Here is a 22014-nt window from a genome sequence, read left to right as displayed (position 1 = left end):
ATTACCTTTTAAAAGTACTTCATATGCAGAAGGCAGTTTTCTGCACTCTATCAGCTTGTTAATATACATATTGGATGGCATTCAACAAATTAGGCACATTTAACCTTTGATCTAGCATCTGGAGTGTGTTTGGAAATACAAGATATTATTTGCTGCATGAATGGAGAATGATTTGTAGTTCTAACTGACTATGCTTTTTTTGGTATTGCAGTGTTACATCTTCTAATTCATGTTAGAAATATTTAGGAGTTAAATTTATTTCTATTTAATTTTAGCAAGCTAAGGCATGTTGAGAAAGTCATTCCTTTCCCGTAGGCATTTCCCCACCCCCTCCTTGTCAGTATTAGAGAACAGGCAAGAGGATCTGAGACTAGTCCCTACCCAGGGCGACCCTACTCCCTGCTTTCTTCTCTCTGTCACCTCATCCTGGGACTCCCAGGAGTTCAAGTACAACACATTAAAGGAGTAAAGCACCATGGCAACCCCCCCCCCCCCCCCCCCAGCACACACACAATTGGCTCTCTTTCCTGTGAGGCATTCCCCTTTCAAATGAGCATCCTGCACTGACAATGGCTTCACTTCAAGCATCCAAGCCCCATCATGCCACTGCCTGTGCCCAGGAGACCAGGCCTTTTGAGGCGAAGCCAATGCAAGTCAGTATTGCTGCCCACTGGCCGGCTGCACTGTGCACGGTTCTCAAAGAGGCGCAGTCATCCCCTCTGGGCAACGCTGCTTGCGTATGTGTGTTTCCCCATGAGACAATATGGCAGCAACAGTAACCAGGGATCTCTGAAGCCATCACCTCAGCTCCTGTGTTTTACTAACTGGACCTTTGTGCCATTTTGAATTCCAGGTGACTGTCGTAAGTTCCACGTTACTTGGTTTTTAAGATGTAATCAAATAACTGGCATCTCATTTTCAGTTCTCAAAAGACAGGCACTTACACGAAAGACTTAGAAGCTGGAAAAGATGGGTTTCTCTGCTCTGACTGGTCAGCTGAATTTTGCAAAGAAGCAAGCTTTTCTTGGAACATTGTAAAAAAAATCGTGTAAAAAGCACAGAAACGGATGATTTTTTTTTTCTTAAAACCAAGTCTGTGACAGTCGTAGCCAAATGTAACATTCAAGGAATCATCCTCATTTTGGTTCCTTTGGTCTCTGCAGTATTTAGAAAGATTTTTGGAGTCTATCAGGTTTGTTCTGTTTTAATCATATCATGTTATCATGTATTTGCTAAATATTTATTAAACTCCTAACATGTGCCAGGCAAAGAAAGACTGAAGATATAGCAGTGAAAAATAAAAAAAAAACTTCTCATGCTTTTACTGAACTTACATCCTAGCAGAAACAGTCAGCTATATGAGAGCATGTTCGTTACCCACACAGTTAAGAGTCTGGAGAGAGTTGGACAAGTTCTTTATCAGTGGTACTGGCCCCTGAGCTCAGAATATAGGAGCAGGTAGAAATTCAATCTTAAAAGAGTAGTAAGGCCAAGACTCTTCTCCTTACTTTCTTTCTATCACCTGCCATTGTCGCAGGACCCTGTGGCATACATTGTCAACCGGTCCCAATGCGGGAGCAGGGAAGTGGCTCTCAGTTACAGGGCTGAAAACAAACCAAACTCCTCACCTTTCCCGCATAGCTTACAGGAGGGGCTAACTCCTGTAAGTCGTTCACAGATGAATATCACCTTCTCATGCCTAAAATAGTTCTGCCAGCCTTTTGCTGGAGGCATGGAAATGCCACCAAAACACAAGTCATCTTAAGGCAACAGTAAAACACACATAATGAAGTACGCAAACGGCGGTCACTCAGTGTCAGAACCCGACCCAGCCCTTTAAATGTTATTATGTAGTAACAGCCGTTGGTTTTCCTCCTTCGTCAGGGAGGGCCCAACCACACTGACTAAGGCAATCATTGCTCTCATCAAAAAGCATTTATGAAGGGCCCGCTTATGTTGTGCTCTGCACACACGAAGGAAGGCAGACAGGGCCTCTGAGGAGCAGACGGGGGGACCTTTTAGATTCTAGTATCATAGAGTCCAGTTAGCATGATCAAGGCATGGAATAGATCTGAATTGTGCTTGAGGTTAAGGCTGAGGAGGCAGCTGGGGCGCCCAGCTTCGTTGGGTTTTCAGTGTCTGACTCCCAGATGGGAGTTGCTTCTGTTGAGCAGCGACATGCCAGGCGAATCTAGCCTGTCGTTCTCAGTTCTCTGTAACAGTCTTGTGAAGTGACTTCACCTCTCCAACGTGAAACCAGAGTGAGGTCTGATTTTCGGATCTCAGCCTCCCAGCCTGAGCCTGTCATGACGGCCGTGGTAAGTGTGCGGCAGCCTCCTACAGTCCGGACACGTTAGTTACCAGCAACCAGTATTTCTCAGAAAGCAAAACTCTCTCAACAGGACTGAGGAAAACAACCCAAGTCAGAAATGCTTCAGCCCCTAAGAATAAGTCTCCAACAAAGGCAGAGAAGTGTTTACCATCCTCCCAGAGGTTTGCACTCCGTTTAAAAAGGAAGGTAAGGTAGCTCCGGAGGGAACTCGTGGCTCCAGGAGTTACAAAACTGACAGACACAGCCATTATTACTTTAGCCCAATGCCACAGAGAAAGCCACAAACAGGAGCACACGGTGCCAAAGATAAATGTGTCTCTACCGCCTGATACATACAGATGCTATTTTTCAGTTAAGAATCTGCCCTCACAAGAAAAGCCTGGGAAGGCCTCCCTAGAAATAATGTTCCCAGAGGTAATGGCTGAAGCCCCTTTTCAACACAAAGCCGTTTGTGAATGATCCCTAAGTCACACAAATTCCTCCTGTGCTTCCGTAAGCTTATGTCCGACCCTAGATTCTTGAGCGCTGCAGAAAGTGCAGTGATTTTTTGAAAAAAGAAAAAAATATTATCTACATAAATGATTTAATACAGCGTGTCTCAAAAATGTATATGCACACTTTGAATAATTATAGAGGCACTGTTTACTAAAATACATTTCATTTTCAAAATTGAGCTATCAATGAAAGTGTGTATACATCTTTTGGGACACCCTATATTTTTTGCCTAGAATACATCTTTTCTATAAAATCATGTGAGCTTTTTTTTTTTTTTGAAGGCGCTACCTTTAATAGTGGGAAGTTATTTAAAATATCTGGAGTAACAAAAGCTAAAACTCAATTACACTTGATATAAACATTTTGTTTATGGCTTCACTTTCTCTTTAGCTTCAATACTATATACAAAGATTTTTTTTTTTTCCTGAAGCACATTCTTTTAAAGTGATGGAACACTTCATCATTTTCTATATTTCTCATAAGACAACTAGTTTGAGCTTTCCTCAAAGATCCACAGGCCAGCTAGTAACTCTCTTGGTAATGAATTCTGAGTTAAATTAATCACATAGGATGGGTGGACTCATCCTATGTGATTAATTTGATCTCAGAAAGTAATTCTAGTCCTAAATCTTGATGTTTGTATGTTTCTAAGAGTAAAAAATATCCAGGAGAGTAATAACCTAAGGGGCTAGTATCAAGCACATGAAAAAGCTACTTTTAAGACTAATCTGGGTTTGTCAGAGGATTCCCTAGAAATTGCTTAGGAGTGAGTCCTAAGTGATTAAATATATTCTTCTGCCTCATCAAAGGCCAGATAAAGCAAGCACTTTCCTCTCCCAGATAACCTCATGATGAAAACGGTAAGTGAACACTGTGCAAATGAAAAAAAAAAGTTGTCAAAGAGAGAGGAAGACAGCCCCAGTAGTCACCCTTGTGGGTGGCCGTCTACGCAGGGGCCCATCTGTGAGACAGGCGCCGTATTGTGTGGGGTCTTCCTGTTTTTGCAGTATGAAACAACTGCCCAAGTCATTAAAGTCACAATGACTTTGTTAGGGACTGCATTTTGACTCATATTTTACACTTTGTTAGTCATAACTTCATAAGCATTCCCGGGTATCAGGAAAGTGAAGGGGCTGGGCATTCCTCCTGAAGTCACAGAACGCTAGTGGTGGTAGGAGGGAGTTGAAACTGCAGTGGCACCGTTCAGTGGGAAATGGAAGGACAGTTCGGCACTAACCAGATGTGTGATCTTGGATCAGATGAATTAACTTCTTGGGGCTCAGTATTTTTTAGGTGTGGGCTCAGTTTCCTTAGTGATAAAATGGATAATTTCTAAGGTTTCTTCTGATTTTTTAAAAAAGTTGCTTCTTCCATACATTTACATGGGAAGAAATGAATGAGGACACAAGGAAATGAAAGACTCTAATTTCTAAACACCTACACTTTTCTTGCAAAATCTGATTTAAACAACTAAAATAGGGGTATAATGTACTTTCTTTAAAGCCCTTTTTCAACCTCACAATTTCCACAATTCTTTTTTTCTAAAGATATATATTTGATTGCAGAGAGGAAGGGAAAGGGAAAGAGATAGAAACATCAATGATAAGAGAGAATCATTGATCGGCTGCTTCCTGCATGCCCCTACTGGGGATCAAGCCCGCAACCCAGCATTTGTCCTGACTGGGAATTGAACCGTGACCTCCTGGTTCATAAATAGATGCTCAACCACTGAGCCACACTGGCTGGGCTCCACAATTCTAAACATTTCAGATTATCTGACAACATGAGTCTTATCCTTTGTCTCCTTTTTGTCCTTCCCTATAAGCTATATCATCTGTTTGAAACTTGATGTCCAGTTTCTTTAATGAAATGTTTGTCTTATTTGAGAAGTAAATGAAATTGAAAGGAGTGAGTTTGTAACAGCGTTAAGAAAGGAATAACATGCCATTGCCCATTAGCATCTACTTTACTAGAGACTCTAGTTCCATGATGGGCCACCCTAGCAAAGAAGTTCTACTGTATTAATATCTGGAGCAAACCAATTCCCTGGTACACCAGGAAACACAGTTAGGTCATTGTACCTGTCCATCTGCCAAATAAGAAAGAAGCTCATCTAAACATATTAGAATCGAATGATTCTCTTAACTTCCCAGTGATATGGCAATCCACAATAAGTTAGAATATAAGGAAAAACAAGCTCAAACATCCCTACCATACTTCTGCAACAAAAACTGGCATTTATGGTGAAGCTAAACTAGAATAAATTCCATTAGCTGGTTAGAGGACAAGTATCTGCTCAAGTGACATTTTAAAAGTCAAAGTAGGGACAAACCATGAGTGCTTTCATACACAGAACTGAAAAAAAAAATCAAAAGAATTTAAATACAACTTTGAATACAACTCCTCTGGTAATTAACTACAGGAAAGGCCTTTTTTCAACAGATGACAAAATCATTGTAGCAATTGAGAATAATCAAGGAGTTAAGGTACACTCTTTACTTATTCTTTTCTTTTTCTATTTACTGTTCTACAACTTTTTCTGTGCATAAGGGCTAATCATTAACCCCAAACTTCTAAAGCCACTTTTAAGGCCATGGGATGTTAATGTGATTCCAGAGCAGATGACTAAGATCTTTTGAACCATTTCACATCCAGAAGTTCTACAACATATTGTATTTTTAAAATAAGAACTCTTACCATGGATCAGGCTCGTGGACTGTCCAGTGTAGTGTCCTCTCATGACTGGTGGAAAACAAGACCTATGGACCTTCACATCTGACTTGAAAGCAATGATGCAGAACAGGGAAATCACTGTACTTTCCTTTCAGAACCCCATAAAGTATTGGCCATGATTGTCTTTGAGAACTGGTTTCCAATTTTATTCTGTAAGATCGCCTGGGTTGTTTAAAATCCTGCACTAAGTATTGCTTTATTAAAATTTCCAATACTTCTTGTAGAGACAAATATCTACCATAGCATGCTTTAAGATGATTACTTCACCTCTTTAAACAGATCATGTGGCATGTATTGTGTTAAATATTAATTATATTGATTTCAGCTCAGAACTTTCACATACCTCTGAGATAAAAGATAATGGGATGCTTCAAAACCTGTCATGGAAATCACTGTTTCTGGATTAGCAGCTTCGCAGGGTGGAGCCAGCCCCCTGGTCCGGAAATTTTCAAGATCAACTCTGGGACCATCAAATAAATAAGGGGAAAACCTGGGCTACCCAGACATATCCTTTCCTTCCCTAAAAGCCAATGTTATCTGTTTGGGTTTTTGGTAATCCCTATGGGACACACACTTGCAAATTGAGAAGATTCTGCCATAGGTTGGAAATTTGAAAATAATTTTAAACCATAAAGGATAAAAACAGTAGTCTTAAGCAATTTTATCATTAAAAAAGATAATTATTCTTGTTTTGCATTTTGCTTTTTCTATAATTATTTACCATAATTTAGAAGAGATGGATGGATGCTTTGCACAACAATGCACCCCAAGGTGTATAGGCTTGTTGTTTATGGAAGGCTTATAGAAGTAGTTTCAGAGTAGGATGCATAGGTCATACATAACTACAGGGGGTTCCAGTTACAAGCTGACTTTACCAGGAGGGTCTAACTACATTAAGAAGACTCTAAGAGCAGACCCAACTACATTCCTGCATGACATAGGATCAGCTGAACATCCAATGGGCTCTGGAAATAAAATTCTGTACTATAACTTATTCTGAGAAACTTGACAAGTTGTTCAGTTTCTTGGAGATTAAATTTTTCCATCATTAAAATGGAAGGTTAGAAATAATATATGTAAAGTGATTGGCAAGGTATCTGGGACCATTGTAGGACTACAGTTTATTCTACAGGACTTGTACTTGAGACTGAGTTTTGTTTCTGAATTTTAAAAGAATATGAGCTCATGGTACCTTCTTCACTTGGGTTTGCATTTGGGTGGAGGTTTCGGTTGGCTCTTAGGCACCTAAACTCTTTTCTTCTTCTCATTGTTGACAACAGCTTGTATAATTAACTACAAAATTCCCACAATACGCTGCTGCAGGTGTGATGCAGTGTTATATCATATAGATTACATGACACAGGAGTTACTCATAGAAGTGCTGGCTCGCTGTTTGACATTTAGATTATTCACCAGTGCAAGGAGTGTAAACCAGAATTGCCAGAAAGATAGATCAAGCCTGTCAAATGAAACCATAACTCCAAATGGCCTTGTATTGAAACCATATCATTTTTTAAAAGCCTATTTGGAGATAACCCTATCTATTCATGGTTCCATGACTTAGCTAATTTCTTCAAATTAAAAGACTTTAGAACTCTCTATGTATTAACCAAAGTTCATGAATAGCCACAAATTGCCTGACATAAGGATAATTGCTCTAACTATGCATTTTGCTCGGATTCCCATAGTTGAGGTCAATCCAGTAACATATCTAAAGTAATTGAATATGTGGCTGGGATAGGGGTGAGAGGAGTATCAGCAATTTGTCTGGAATGAAAGATATAACCAAACAATGGCAGAATGACTAAGCTGTATTCTCCAGACACAACAGATACGGAGTGTGGCTGACTTTCAGACACGTGTTCATAAATACCCGTTCCAGCTGAGTATGCAGTGGCTTTTGCCAGTTTCTGAAGGGCTCAGATGCTCGTCCAAAGGATGCAGACTTTTCAAGAGAAAGGTAAGCCGAATACCCTAATGCCAAACCAAACAACTGAAATGTGCTTCGCAGTTCTGCTCACATGGAAAGAGCATTTGTCCCTGTTGACTTTGTTCTCTGTTATCTGCCTTTGAATTTCGGAGAAGTCTCAGGGAGCATGACCTCACTGCTTTGAAGAGTCACTGTGAAGAAAGTGAGGGTAGGGGGGGTTCTCATTCAACCTAACAAAGTATTTAATTGGATGCCTACCAGGTAGCTAGAGCTACTCTAAATGCTGCAACTATAAGAGTGAACAAGGTAAACACAATTCATGTCCCCAAGAAATTTACAGTCTAAGGAAGTAAAACCTAAGTTCTATCACAAAACCCAAAAACTATAAACTGTGATAGCAAATTGTAAAACAAACAAGCTACTGAGTTAGGATAATTAGAGAAGCGATAACATCTAAACTGAGGTCTGGAAAATAAGAAGGAGCCTGGCTGAGCTTCAGCTTTCAAGCTCTATGATTATATGCTGGGTTAGCAAGTCATATAATAAATGACCCTGTAAATTTACCTTTAATTTTTAAATCATTTGACTTTGGAGCGAAGAGAATAAGATTTGAGTCTAAGCATCTCCATTTAGTAGCTGAAGAGTTTAGACAAATACAGTTATCTCGCTTGCATCCTGGTTTCATATTGAAAATGAGGATCTCATACTTTCCCCAAGGTGAGCAACCGAGGCGATAATATAGGTGAAAACCTATGTAGACAGGAAAGGGCTCTTCTCATGTGTTTCTGTAGATGCTACTTTGGGTTTCGCAATGCAAAAATAACAAACTTTTATACACTTAAAGAGAAGCGCCCTTTATTTAATGCTCTATTCTGGCACCACAGGAAGCTCTGAGAGCAAATAAGCTTTAAGTGAAGAAATGGGCCTTAAAAACCCCTATATTGCTCCATAACGAATGTTCCCTCAGGCAGAATCCAAGTTCTTGGGGGAATGCAGCCCTGGATCATGTGGCTGGATCATGAAAAGCAGTGATCAAAAAACAAAAATAGCCCTGGCTGGTTTGGTCAGTGGATGGAGCATCGGCCTGCGGGCTGAAGGGTCCCGGGTTCAATTCCAGTCAAGGGCACATGCCTGGGTTGTAGGCTTGGTTCCCAGTGGGGGGCATGCAGGATGCAACTGATCCATGGTTCTCTCCCATCATTGATGTTTCTATCTCTCTCTCCCTCTCCTTTCCTCTCTGATATCAATAAAAATAGTTGGGGGGGGGGGGGAAAGAAAACTATCTCCTGAATTATTCCTAATAATTCTTCCTCCTTTATTAAAAAACAAAAATAAAAAAATCTCATATTGTATTCATTTTAACCCAATGCATTTATCTTTAAAAAAAAAAATGAGCGCGAATCCATTCCCGTTTAGGAGTTTATGCTTTTGATTGCTTATTTTTGGCAAGGTTCTCCTATTTTAGGATTTACTTAGAGCCCTGAAGGGTATTTTTTTGAGAAGCAAAATGTGACCTTTCTCAGTTTGAAAATTTTAGGATGCCAGAAATATAATACAGCATTGGACAATGGCATTATCTTAAGACTTTAAACATACAAAAGAAGAATATTTATAAAAGATCATTTTAAAATACTGCAATCAAAAGAAAAGAAATTCTCTGAAATTAAACTATACCGATTTAAAAATGCTTAAAGAATATACTGGTCAATCTTGATGACATATCAGAAGCTTCCATGCAATGGGTAAGAAATATGCAAATAAATTTTGTGCAACCAGATCCTGCGTGTGTTAAAATACAGCAGTGAAAACTTCAGTGGCAGCTTACTCTGTCAAGAGCATAAATAAGGTCCTAGATCTGGCCGAGAAAAACATACCCATTGCATCAATAAATGCAAATATATTGAAATCATTCTGACTCAATTACAGATTGGAGTCAGCAGTAGCAATATCAATGGATTGGAGCTGAGACAGGAGGGCACTGTACCCTTTCAGCTTGGTAGATAGGTAGCATTCTGTCTGATTAAATTGACCCTCCTGGGCTATGAGTGGAATATTTAGAGTAAGAGTTGAAGTCTATTTCACTAGAGACCCATCAGAAGGTCCCTAGCTTCTCACAATCAAATGGACATGCAAGATTGTACTGGAAATATCACCATTGGATGATCTAAACATAGCCCATGAATTTAATTTTTTTTTGAAAATGCTAAAACCATTTTCTTTTTTTAATATGGATAAAATCATTAACCATCTTAGCATTGTTCAAAAAAAGAAAAGAAAAGAAAAGGTTAATTATCAAAAGTCTCCTTGTCAACAAACTTCTATTTATTTAGTTAGTTAGTTACTTTAAATTGATTTTTAGAGAGAGAGGGAGAGGGTAGAGAGATAGAAACATGGATGAAAGAAACATCATCGATTGGCTGCCTCCTGCTGGAGATTGAGCCCGCAATCTGGGCATGTGCCCTGACTGGGAATGGAACTGTGACCTCTTGTTTCTAGGTTGATGCCCAATCATTGAGCCACACCAGCCGGGCAATAAATATCTTAAATGACCAAATCAAGTAGAATTACAGAGAGCTTTTTAAAATAAACCCCAAATCAACTACCACCAACAGAAAAAAAGTCTTCAACTGCTTTACACTTTTCTTCTTACAGTTAAAAATATATAGAGCTGTGCCTCCTTGATATCGTTTAGCCTTACTACTGTAAACATGGAGTCTTAAAAATTCAAAACAAGTTCAGACCTCAAGAGCTTGCAATCTATAGCAGATATCATTAAAACCCCAGATAACTGAAATGTTAGCTATGATGTTAACTAAGATAGGTAAGACGGTGGTCTATGAAAATCTGATCAAAGCCAGAGCATTTAGAGCAGAGCTGGGGGGTGGGGTGGAGGTGGGGGGAAGAAAGCCAACAAGTAGCATACTAGGAATAGGTTCATAGTATATGGGGTGCTGATGTGTTTGAGTCAAAGAGACGTTTTCTAGGCAATGGAAAATCAAGACAGGGGTAAAAGCCTATATTTCTTGATTCTCAAGTTATAATAAATCTCTTACTTATAGTCTTAAATGCTTTCAGTAGATCTTCTGACATCATGGATAGAAATAGAGTTGGAAGTCCACTGTTTCAGGAGCTACTAAAATGTTCATCTATTTTTTTTTTTAATTTTCAGTTCTTTGTCTTATATTCAAATGATTATCTTGGCTGTTAAATTATCCCCTTCCCCCATGAATCTCCATTTACATATTTTAGTGTTTTAATTCAAGTCTTCTATATCTTACTTATTCTAATAGCCAGAACACTAAGCTTTCTTACCCACCCTCAAATTAAAATTTTTCAGTTCACTTTCAAGTGAAATTTTATCTCACTTGTCCTATTTAGTAATACAAGTAATAATTAGAAATGGGCAGATACCAAAAGACCAAAAGTAAAACTCTCAAGCATATCTTAGGCAGGGAATAATTTCTCTTATAAACATTATAACCAAGATGATCCAGTCTCCCTAAGTCATCTCCCCTTTTCAAGTAATTAGATTAAAAGTTCTGAATTCATATTTTACAACAAAATATTTATAATACCTGCTTACCTTAGACCTCTACAAATACTAAAATTCATTTTAAGATCCTTAAACATGTAAAATATGTTTCCACCTACTATAAATGAGACTTAGGTGATTTCAAATATTTATAAGTCATTAATTACATTGATATTTTACCTAAATATGTAGCTGCCAAGACTGTTGAACTCAACTCCACCAAGATGTCGGTATTCTGACCCAAGAAACCAGAAATCATATGTGAGTTGTGAGACTCTGCATAATCTAGGTCACTGAGCAGAAACAATCTAAGGTGTAGGAAGAGGTCAAATTGAGATCACCATCTTGACTTCAACTTTCTAGACTAACAGCTCTGCTAAGTAGCAGAGAGAATCCAAGCATTGACAGTTTTTTCACCAGCTGGTAAAAGTCTCTAAACCGACCAATGACATTAGATAGTTGCCAAATTAACACTTCACTTTGCCGTGTCTGATCAGCATTAGCACACAGGCTATATGATTGGGTTGGAAAGATATTTTAACTTCCGTTCTTAATATTTTCTTTCCAAAATAACTATTTAAAATTTATCTTTTTAGATATCAGATGCCAAAACTTCTCATCCTAAATCTAATTTTTAAAAATTGGTTTAATTACTTTTATTTCCTATCTTTCCTCAAATTTCATGTTGATAATTGCTGAAGGTTATAACATTATGCACTATGCTGTTAGCAAGGAGTGAAGGGAACTTGGTCATTTAAAGTTTTTAATGACCGTTTTTAATATTGCCATATTTCGAATAGCTAAATAATAGATTACATTGAACCATGAAGATGAGTTTCCTTTACAATAAATTCACTAAACTCCAATCTCTGAAGGCTTTAGGTTTCAAAAGGGGTATATTTTTAAATTGCAAGTAATTAGCAGAAGGAAACACATGACTGATGAACAGAATTGCATGCTTTATAGCTTTTAAACTCTACTCCATAAAGAGAAAAAGACTATCAGACACTTCTTAAAGAGAAAATGGTTATCAGGCACTTCCCAAAACAGAAACAAAAGAAACAGGAGTTTTACTGTCTTCTTCATTTCTAAAGAACAGTCCTTACTTTGTGGAAACACTTGGCTACTTTAAAGTAAATCAAACAAAGGAAGTTACAGTAAAATATCCAAGAGACTAAACAGTTTGGCAGCAGTTGAGAGAAACATCACGTACAAACGGGCAAGACGGAGGGGCTGGCAGGTCCCTGAAAAATGCTTAAGTGGAAGGATGTGCAGGGACACACATCACCAAAGGGCACAGTGTCTTCAAGAGTGTGAATCTATTGACCCTGGCACACGTTTGCGCTGGTGTTTTCTGATTGGTAAGTGCTGGCTTCCAGGGAGCTGAGCTCTCTCTCAGCTTGCTGAACACACTTACTTAGAAGTGAAATGTTTTGGAAGAGTGAGCTCCACCCGTGGCTTTTCTTTCAGAGATAACAATGGCATAGATTTTGGGAGCCTTTTAGATTGAGACTTATTCTAAAATAAAAAGGCAAGAAAGAAGTATACAAAATGTAAGACAAATATTTTTCCATTAACATATTGTGATTCTATTTTTTAAAAAACTACTGTACTAGAATTATATTGGACACTCTAAACATAATTGTCTGATTTTTTTTAACATGGAAAGAAAGGCTTCCCTTAAAATAACTTATTTATCAAATTTTGAGAATATGTAAATGTTCTCAGCAAGCCAGAGGTTCAACAATCAAAGATAATGTTCCCTCACTTCATTCTTGCTTTTTTTTTTTTAAAGAGATTTTTTCACTTGGGAACTCTCAAGTGAGTTAGTAGAAGGATTGGATTAAATGGATTAGAAATCAGTGAAGAAAATAGTTTTGTAAATACTCATATAAAATATGAAAATTAAGCAAAATAGATTATGAATCAAATTTATTACAAAGCCCTAGAATACTTTCAAAATCTTACATTTGTGATGGTTTAATAAGACTAGAACTTGGAATACTGATTTACACTCCCAATAATACAATTCAATCTTATCATAGAGTGACTGAAATACTGGTAATGCCAGATAAAGAATCAAGAGCTTAATCTCTCTTCCATCTTTGTTGGAAGACAAAGTGCATGAAAGACAGTATACATGTTACTTCTAGGAAATTTCCCTACATTGCTATTGAAGAAGCACCACTCCTCTATTTTATGGTCATGTTGCATGCACTGGAAAAGACATAGTATATGATGAAGCTGCCATGATATCTGAATGGTAATAAAATTAAATTAAATTACATGGGTCCCTCGGCCTGGCTGTGGGGTTCGGGCCGAAACTGGCAATCTGACATTCCTGGAGGGATCCCGGATTGTGAGAGGGCACAGGCCAGACCGAGGACCCCACTGGTGCACGAATCCGTGCACTGGGCCTCTAGTATTTCTATATTTACCTATCCCATTGGGATAATTGATGTGAGTCAGAATTCCCTGGGTGTGAATCTTGGCTCTCTTCTTTACCTTAGGCAATTTATTTTAAATCTCTAAGCCTTACTTTACTCATCTGTAAAATGGGGATAATAGTACCTATTTCAAAGTGTTGCTGTAAGTGTTAATGACAGAATGTAGGCAAGGAGTTCAGCACAATATCTGCACACATAGTATACACCTGTAAAAATAGGTTGGTTATTTACTACTATTATTCTATCAATAAATGCAAAGGCTGAAGGAGCCAATGGAATAGTCTGTTTTGACTATTTTGTAGATAAGAAAAAACAAATATTCAAAATGATTAAATTAATTAAGATAATACACCTATATTGAGACAGAGCTAGAACTCAAACTCATGGCTTATTCCCAGGCTCTTTTAACTTTGCTGCTTTCAGCTCTATATAAATCTGAGCAGTAGGGAGAGAAAAGTTAGATAAAAATATGTCTGAGTCCCCCCACTTGGCTGTCAGAACTGATTTTCATTCTATTCTAACCTCTAGTCCAGGGTCCCCTCTAACATTTGTAGGGCCACATACCGTATGTATAAATATATGAAGATTTAAATTGAGCTCCCTCTAGCACTCCTACCTTGACAGGCATCCCTTCCTACAGCATGGAGTACCAGATTGAATGTAGAAATCCTAAACTCTCTGAATAGGATGGGAAGGGGTGGGAGGATCTAGCTCCTGGACCACAGCCTGCCCTATTCTTTCCCTGTGTCCTAACACCACCAGGGACTGAGTACATGGGCCTTTGTATATCCCCTGCCACAGCCTCCATATCCCAGCTCCTTCCACACTATTCTCCCAAGCTAAATGCTGTGTCTTTGCTCTTCCTTGAGCTTAGGGTATACACTCCTGCAGCACATTCAGGAAAGAAGCCTGCCCAGTCCCCAAAAGTGAGCTCAAAACCATTCAGGCAGAGAATGTGGAGGTCCAATAGATGCAATGTGGTCTGGAGTGGGGAGCAGCTGCTCCTTGGCCTGGCAGATTCCTCACCCCCTGGAGCAGAGTGCAGATAGAGAAAGAGCAGGTTAGGGCTCTCTTAAATTATGGGGCCCAGGAAGAGGACACCTCTTTCCCAAAGGGTGGTACTGCTCTAATTATACCATTTAACTTTAGGCAAAAGTGGAATGAATCCCCTTCCATAATTGGCACCTGCCTGTCACCTCCTGACAGAGTTCTAAGATGAATCTGTTGACCTATACAATCTATATCCTTTTAGTTCTGCTGGATCCAATATTTCCCATAGTTATTCATTATTCAATTAGATACAAAATGACTCAGCTAACTTTAGGGTAATTGTAGTAGTCAGTCAGACAGGCATGGGCAGAGCAAGGATGATAGGCCAGGTATGGAAGGTCACCAGAGTGGAAAGCCCCGGGTGCCTGGAAACAGGAAAAACTGGGAAAACAAGGACCTCGCCTCCAGGCTGACCTTTCCTCCCCTAGCATATCGCTGGTCATGTGGTTTAGACCCTCTGACCTTTCATATCACTGATCATGAGTTTCAGACCCTCCCTTGACCATTCCTCCCCTGGCAAGCTGCTAGTCAGGTGGTAGACCCCCTTAGAGGATGAACAAGGCGGGCGGAGAATAGCCTCATATGACTCCCATACAAGTCCTTGCACAACCACTCCCTTAAGCATTAAGCCCTCAAGACAATGTGATTCTGACAGGCATCAATTAATCTTAGTAACAAAGCCTCAGAGTTATAGTCAAACTAGAGATAACATCTAGGCTTCAGTTGTGTTTCAGCTCTAGGTCCAGAAAAGCAGCAAGACCAGGTGGGGTGACGCCACGGCTGACATCAGGACCAGCTTTGATGACTAACCACCAATGACCCCCTGCCCTGGCACAGACAAGTCAGTAGAAACCACGACCTTGAAAGGACACACCTGGAAAGCTGAAGAATATTCCACTGAGGTTCTCCCTTGGGACCTCCCCTGAGATCCCCACCTTTAGAGAGGGGATCAAAACACTCAGGTTGGAGGACCTATTATGCCTTCTCTCTCTCTCTCTCTCTCTCTCTCTCTCTCTCTCTAGAGCAGTGGTTCTCAACCTTCTGGGCTCGGCCTGCTCTAGGCCCTGCAGATTTCTCTAGCCCAGTGGTTCTCAACCTTCTGGCTCTTTAAATACAGTTTCTCATGTTGTGACCCAACCATAAAATTATTTTCGTTGCTACTTCATAACTGTAATGTTGCTACTGTTATGAATCGTAATGTAAATATCTGATATGCAGGATGGTCTTAGGCGACCCCTGAGAAAGGGTCGTTCAACAGCCAAAGGGGTCTCGACCCACAGGTTGAGAACCGCTGCTCTAGAGCATGTCCATGCCCTTTCCTCTCTATTTCCCCCAGGCAGGTCACCTTTGTCTTTCTTTCTCCTAAGCTCCAAGAACCTTTCTTTTGCCTCTGTAACTCGTTTCCTGAGCCCATACAGCCCAGTTGGCTCATTTCTTTCTATCTCCACGACTTTCTAAAAACTTTCTCTGTCGATTGAGTTCCTTGGCTCTGAATTCTTTCTCAGCTGAACTCAAGAATTGAGGTTGCTGAACTGAGGTCTAGTCTAACTCTTCTGGTAACATTTTGGTGCTGTTTCACCACTAACATAATCAGTAAATCATGACCACATTCCAATATCCCATTGCGTGGGTCCCAGGTGGTTCCAGATTGGTAGAATTGTGTGGCTTTGTCCCTCCCACCCAAGAGCACAGACAATTAGTCAATTAGTTGCCTTTATGTTCAACACTCCAGTAGGACCACACTTGAGCAACTAGAAAAATAAACCCACGTAGCCAGAACTCACTTCCCCTGTAACGGTATGTGTAGTGGACTTCATAATGCCTTCAGAAAAGAAGAAACATCAGTCTACCATTCCTTCTTATAGATTTTCTTAGGAAACATTTACTGATGTGTCAGATCCTGATGCTTCATTCTAAAGACAGTACTGATATTATTCAGGAATGCTCTTTTCAACAACAGAGCATCCATTTTCCTGATAAGGCTCAAACCTTTGTATTGCACATGAAATAGCCCCAGGGAAAAGCTAGTCTAGAAAGAAAAGGACTGTGGAGGGTTCCAGTTAGAACAATTGGGAGTTGCTTGGACAGAGGTCCTTAATGAATACCACAGCATGTTCATCTTTTGTAAAACATTCAATCTACTGGGTAAAAATGACCCCTTTGACGTATTTCACCTGAAAATTTTAGGCAAGAGACTCTGTTTCCCAGTAAAAGCTCCCCGCTTCCTCATCAGTCACAGCTACGCCTCAGTGGGATTGTTCAGTGTGGGTCCTTCCTCAGCCACTGTTGTTGCAACACTGTACTTTTCTGACTGCGTCTGTCAGGAAGGAGACAGGAAATTCTAGTCACCCTCACAGCAGCTGCGCCATTCCTCCTATCCTCCTCCAATGACTTCAACAGGCTTTGGTGACAGGAGGGCAGGAACTGAGCCACAGTGAAGGTCAGGAAGATAGGTCAGTGTTTATGCCTGTTGGGATGGGGATCCTGCTGAGGCTATTGGGTTTCTTCCTTTCTATACTGTTTCTCTTTCCGTTCCTCTTTTTTTTTTTTTTTTTATAATGCAGAGCCAAAGCATCCTGTTTTCAAAACATCTGACTGTTTTGCCACTGAGGAACTCACGCTCTGATGCATTTCACTGAAGTATAAAACAATTCTTCTCATTCAGGAGGCGATAAAAGTTGAAACACCAAAATTAATCAACAAATCTAAGAAGGCAATCTGTCCTTCAAGAAAACAGCTCTCACACATCCAACTGAACTTGGACTGCTAGTAAAAGGTTCACTAGACATCCTTTTCATCTTGAAAAACCATGTCATTACCTCATAAAACTCCTGCTTAATTTATTCTATCTTGTGATTCTTGCGGGGAAATAACCTATGATAGTAACTTACCTGGCTGCATCTTTCTTTATAATTTTGGGATTCCCTTTGGCCTGTGGCCAGCATGAAGGGCTGAGGGAAATTTGGGCCAAGAAGACTATGTTTTTATAAGTCACAGAAACAGTTTTTAATCTAACTCTTTGGGCTCTGAAGCACACTTGGGGAAGCCAGTGATAATTTTCGAGCCACAGTTTTCTTCAAACTGTAAAAGGTTAAGGAAGAAAAACAAACAAAAACACACACACAACCCTACCCAGATGAAGTAAATATGAAGGACTGCTTGTTTTTCCTCCACTAGACAGTCAGCCCTCTACCAGCTGCATATACACAGGCCCGTATGTAATTCCCAAACACCCCCTGAGCAAAACACTGGCTCTCCCGTCACCATTCTTAAATAAGTTCAGAGGTTGCAAACACAATTCTTAAATAAGTTCAGAGGTCACTTAGCTGATCAGAGCTAGGGACACATACATTTTTGCAAAGATAGTATATGCTATTAGTAAGTTATCATTTATTGAACTTTTGCTGCACACCAGGTGCTTTGCTGAGTGCTTTAGATACATTATCTCATTCACAGCAACCCTGTGAAGTAGGTACCACTTTTATCCCTGTTTACAGATGAGAAAATTAAGTCATAGAGTTAAGTTGGCCAAGGTCAAGTAGCTAGCAAACGATAGAGACAGGATTTGAACCAGGATCTTTTGACTCTGAAGCTCAGGTTTTTCATTTACTGCCTCTATAGAACATCTTCACACTTACTTTCAAGTGTTTACCTCAGAGATTTGCAGTGGCTCCTTTGTTCATTGAGAGTAAGCAAAGGATGACCAAATAAGACTATACAGTAATGAGAATGATGATGACGACTATATTTTTCAAACAGCAACTAGGATGAAAAGCTCCAGAATTTTAACAACATTTAAAACTGAATGTGAGATTTATTTTTACCACAGATTTATAACTAGCATAGACAAATTCTTTTTTTGGATACCACAAAACTATTTATTATATTAATTATGTTATGTTTTGTTATGTTATGTTATGTTATGTTATGTTATATAGTGCTATGGATCAGTACTTGAGGTGTGTGGGGCGTTAATTATGTTATGTTTTGTTATGTTATGTTATGTTATATAGTGCTATGGATTAAACTTTACCTGAGATAATTACCTAAGTAATCAGTACTTGAGGTGTGTGGGGCAGGGGGAGCTAAGTAAAAAGAGGGAGATCTTTGTAAAAATTCAAATTGACTTCAGCTGTCAGCTGGGCATTGTTTATCCTCTGGGTAAGTGGTTTGCCCTTCAACCTTTCCACTGTAGAGTTAGAAAACAGGTGAACCTGCATGCCTTCTACTTAAGCTAACTGCATCAGAATTAAGGTTTAGCCCTTTCCTTAGGGTTAGCTCTATTCAACTTTCATTGCTTCCTGCACACGACACCATAAAGGAGGAGCGGAAGCCTGAAGTGACTGGAATTCTTACCAGGACCGGCACCGTCTCTGGTCTCAGAGTCTTATTAACTATGACACTGAATATAAAAAATTTTAAATAAATTTGTAAAACACACAATATCTAATTTCAGCCTTCCAGACTCAAACCTAGTTTGAATCTACAACGCACCAACACTCAAAATGAAAACATAATGGCAATTTGCAGTTTCTCAATGAGTATTCTTCCCCCTACCCCCCTGGAGTTAATTACCTACTTCATCTTAGTGACTCCAGAAGAAAGTTCAACATGTCCTTTGTGGTGAAACCTGCTGAAAAACTACCCTGGGGGGATTGAATCTACGCCTTGCATGGGTGTCAGTGATCACAACACACATCTGTGGATGCTCCAAGGTAGGTAAAGCGTGTGTGAGATGCTTACACATGGAGCACAGGGTGGTTTGGAGAAATTACGCAGTTAAGCTCTCCTCTTGGGGAAGCAGTTGTTTAAGATTTACAACAGCCTGGAAAAACCCAAAATGCAGCCTTCAATGGAGAACTTCAGAGAAAGGTCAATACATAGTTAAACCTCAAACCTTTTCTTTCTTTTTTTACTTCAATTTGAACTAAAATGTAAGAAAGGAGCTTATTTATTTATTTGCTCTTTCATTAACCAATAAACCAGGAGTGAGCAGAGTCTGCCCCCCCTCCTGCAGGACCTCCTGAGGCGGCAGGCTTCCCCTGCTCAGATACTGGGAAGAGCCTTGATGGGAAGGTGATACTTTTAACCCCAGGAAAGGGGGAGGAGGGGCCCCCCTTTGCCAGTGTCCCTGTGGCTGGAAAGTGCATGCTGACAGGTAGGGAGTACAATCTCTTTCCAGCCCTAGAACCATAAGACAATGAGAAAATGCCTCAGGCTAGTAGGACTGGGGATTCTGAAAATGTGTCCTTATGCGTGTACAGTGTTAAGGCTTTCCACACACGCACACACGCACACACGCGCGCGCACACACACACTCTCCAAGGGAAAAATATAAGCCAAGAGCAACAACTTTCACTATAGTCTAAATCCAGGTGTTAATTAAACAAATGATATACTATAAAGTTCTTCAACACTAGGTTTTGTCTGAGGATTGTACATAAAACCATTTCTTTGCAATCTTGGTGAAACTTGATTTCAAATGATTCCATTTTAAAAAGCAGCAAACTTTTTAGAAAAAACACTTTCCTTTGTTGAGACCAGGTATATTGTTTCTTTTTTTTAAATCTTAGCCATGCCAGCATCACAACATAAATGTTAGAAAATCCCGGAATGTCCTGAGAAGAATTTCAGAATTTATGAAACTTCAGGGCAAACCATTCTCTCCATTGATATCTGGAGGACATACCATTTTCTTACTAAAACAACAACACACACGTCAAACACCGGATTGCAATGCCACATTTTATGCATTTTACCCTATAGATCCATTCAGATTGTATCTTTCTGATAATTGTTTTTTTTAAAAGGCATTCACATTTGTATAGTGACTTGTACACGTTATAAGCACATCTCAACCCAAACATAACCGAACTCCATCAAGAAGAAAGAAGTTTGGTTTCTGGGAATTACAGCGCACTGCGGATTTTTAAACTTTTCTGCAGCATCAAGACCCAAGCAAAGCGTGGTACCTGGAGGCAGGATCCTCTCAGGCAGATCAACAAACCCACCCTCCAGGTCGCGTCGGGCTGCACCTCTGCTGCAGGCAGGCAGCGGCCAGGGGAGCCGGTAACTCCCCGCACAGCCCCCCACTTGGTGGAATCAAACGCCCTTCTCTTACCTTGTTAGAAGCCATCTCGCTGACAGAGCGGTAGGTCTGGATGGTCTCTAGCTGGTCTAAGCACCAGTCCAGTTCCTCCAGCGTTTCCATCGCTAACTTTTGATAAGGTTCTTCTGCAAACAAGCACACAGACATGTAGTTAGGCTGGAGCGGCGGCAGGCTGTCCATAGCAGAGTCACCGCTGCCGCTGCTGCTGATCCCGGTGCTACTGAAGGTGGCTCCGAGCTCCTTCATTATTTGTGTGCCGACTCCTTCCTTCCAGCTCTCTCCACCAGGAGAACAAATCACCGTGGTGCTCTCTGCCCGGAATGGCCCCTGCCAAGTTTTCACGCCCCCTGCCTGGATGAGGTGTCTGTGATCTAGCAAGAAACTTCCTCTGAGGAAGAAGGCGGGAGCTGTCTCTTATAAGCTCATCAGCATACATGTGTCCGACACTGGGGCAGAGGCAGGGAGCGTTCTCAGGCTCCGCCGCCTTAGTCATCTAGGGGCTCTTTAGGGTGCGTGATGTCACTTCTGAGTGTTTGCTGGCAAGAGGAGAAATGAGGAATGAGGAAAGCCTTGTCTCTTGCTATTCTTCTACATGAAGCAGACAGGCGGACGTTGGAGGGGTGGGGGTGACTGACAGTGTCGTTGGAAGACTACGCGGTCATTCACTCAGGGGAACGTGTGTGCATGCTGGGTGAACGTTTAATTCTGCAAACACTGACCCGCACCAGTGAGGGAGAGGCATGGGCAGTCCCTGCCCTCTCCCGAATCTCTCCTCTAAGCAGAGGCGAAATGAGGTCTCCCCGATAAGACTTCAGTCTAAGGGAGACTGTCTGGAGTTTTATGTGAACACGTTTATTGGCCTGGGAGTCGGGCAGCTCTTGTTATACTAAACAAAGCTCAAACTTCTCTGCAAGGGCCCGGATCACAGGGAAATTCTGAACCGGACTTTCAGGTGGAGCCAGATGGGAAGGCTCCCGATGTGCATTTTGATTAATGTCTGATTTGTCGCTGGAGGAATCTAGGCTTTCTGGGAATGTCTCTCGGTGGTCCGTTCAAAAAATGCTGTGTTTAAGGTCGTATTTTTGCTGGATAGTAAAGCTCTTTTTAAGTGTTTACAACATGTCATTCCATACCCAAAAGTTTGTGAGTCTAAATTAATGCTTCAGGTTACTGACTGGAGAACCCCAAACTAGTAAACACTGAATGCATTTCGTAAATACCAGATGAATTTGTGGTGCTACAGACAGTTATACAAATCAGTCAGACTTTCCTGCATACATGACTGAGTCTGGGGGGCCTGCCATCCATGAACTTTACCAACCTGTCCGAGGGCAAGCACTAATAAAAGTAAAAATCTTGTATGGAATGCTCTTATGCAGGAAAGAC

At 40.4% G+C, this 22014-nt stretch overlaps 1 protein-coding gene across 2 annotated transcripts in view; it reads right to left on the bottom strand.

The window, feature by feature from the left end:
* The window catches only part of PDE4B (phosphodiesterase 4B, cAMP-specific), a 536151-nt gene that overhangs the window by 19534 nt on the left and 494603 nt on the right, over positions 1 to 22014 (bottom strand). For both annotated transcript variants that reach the window (XM_005868031.2, XM_005868032.2), the window contains one exon: positions 20641 to 20753. In XM_005868031.2, coding sequence (XP_005868093.1) covers positions 20641 to 20753 — 113 coding nt within the window. The remainder of the gene's footprint in view (positions 1 to 20640; positions 20754 to 22014) is intronic.

Source organism: Myotis brandtii, unplaced genomic scaffold (genome assembly GCF_000412655.1).
Source record: "Myotis brandtii unplaced genomic scaffold, ASM41265v1 scaffold26, whole genome shotgun sequence".
NCBI classification, from domain to species: Eukaryota; Metazoa; Chordata; class Mammalia; order Chiroptera; family Vespertilionidae; genus Myotis; species Myotis brandtii.
The sequence above is the reverse complement of the archived record's forward strand: the minus strand, read 5'-3'. Positions and strand labels throughout refer to the sequence as shown.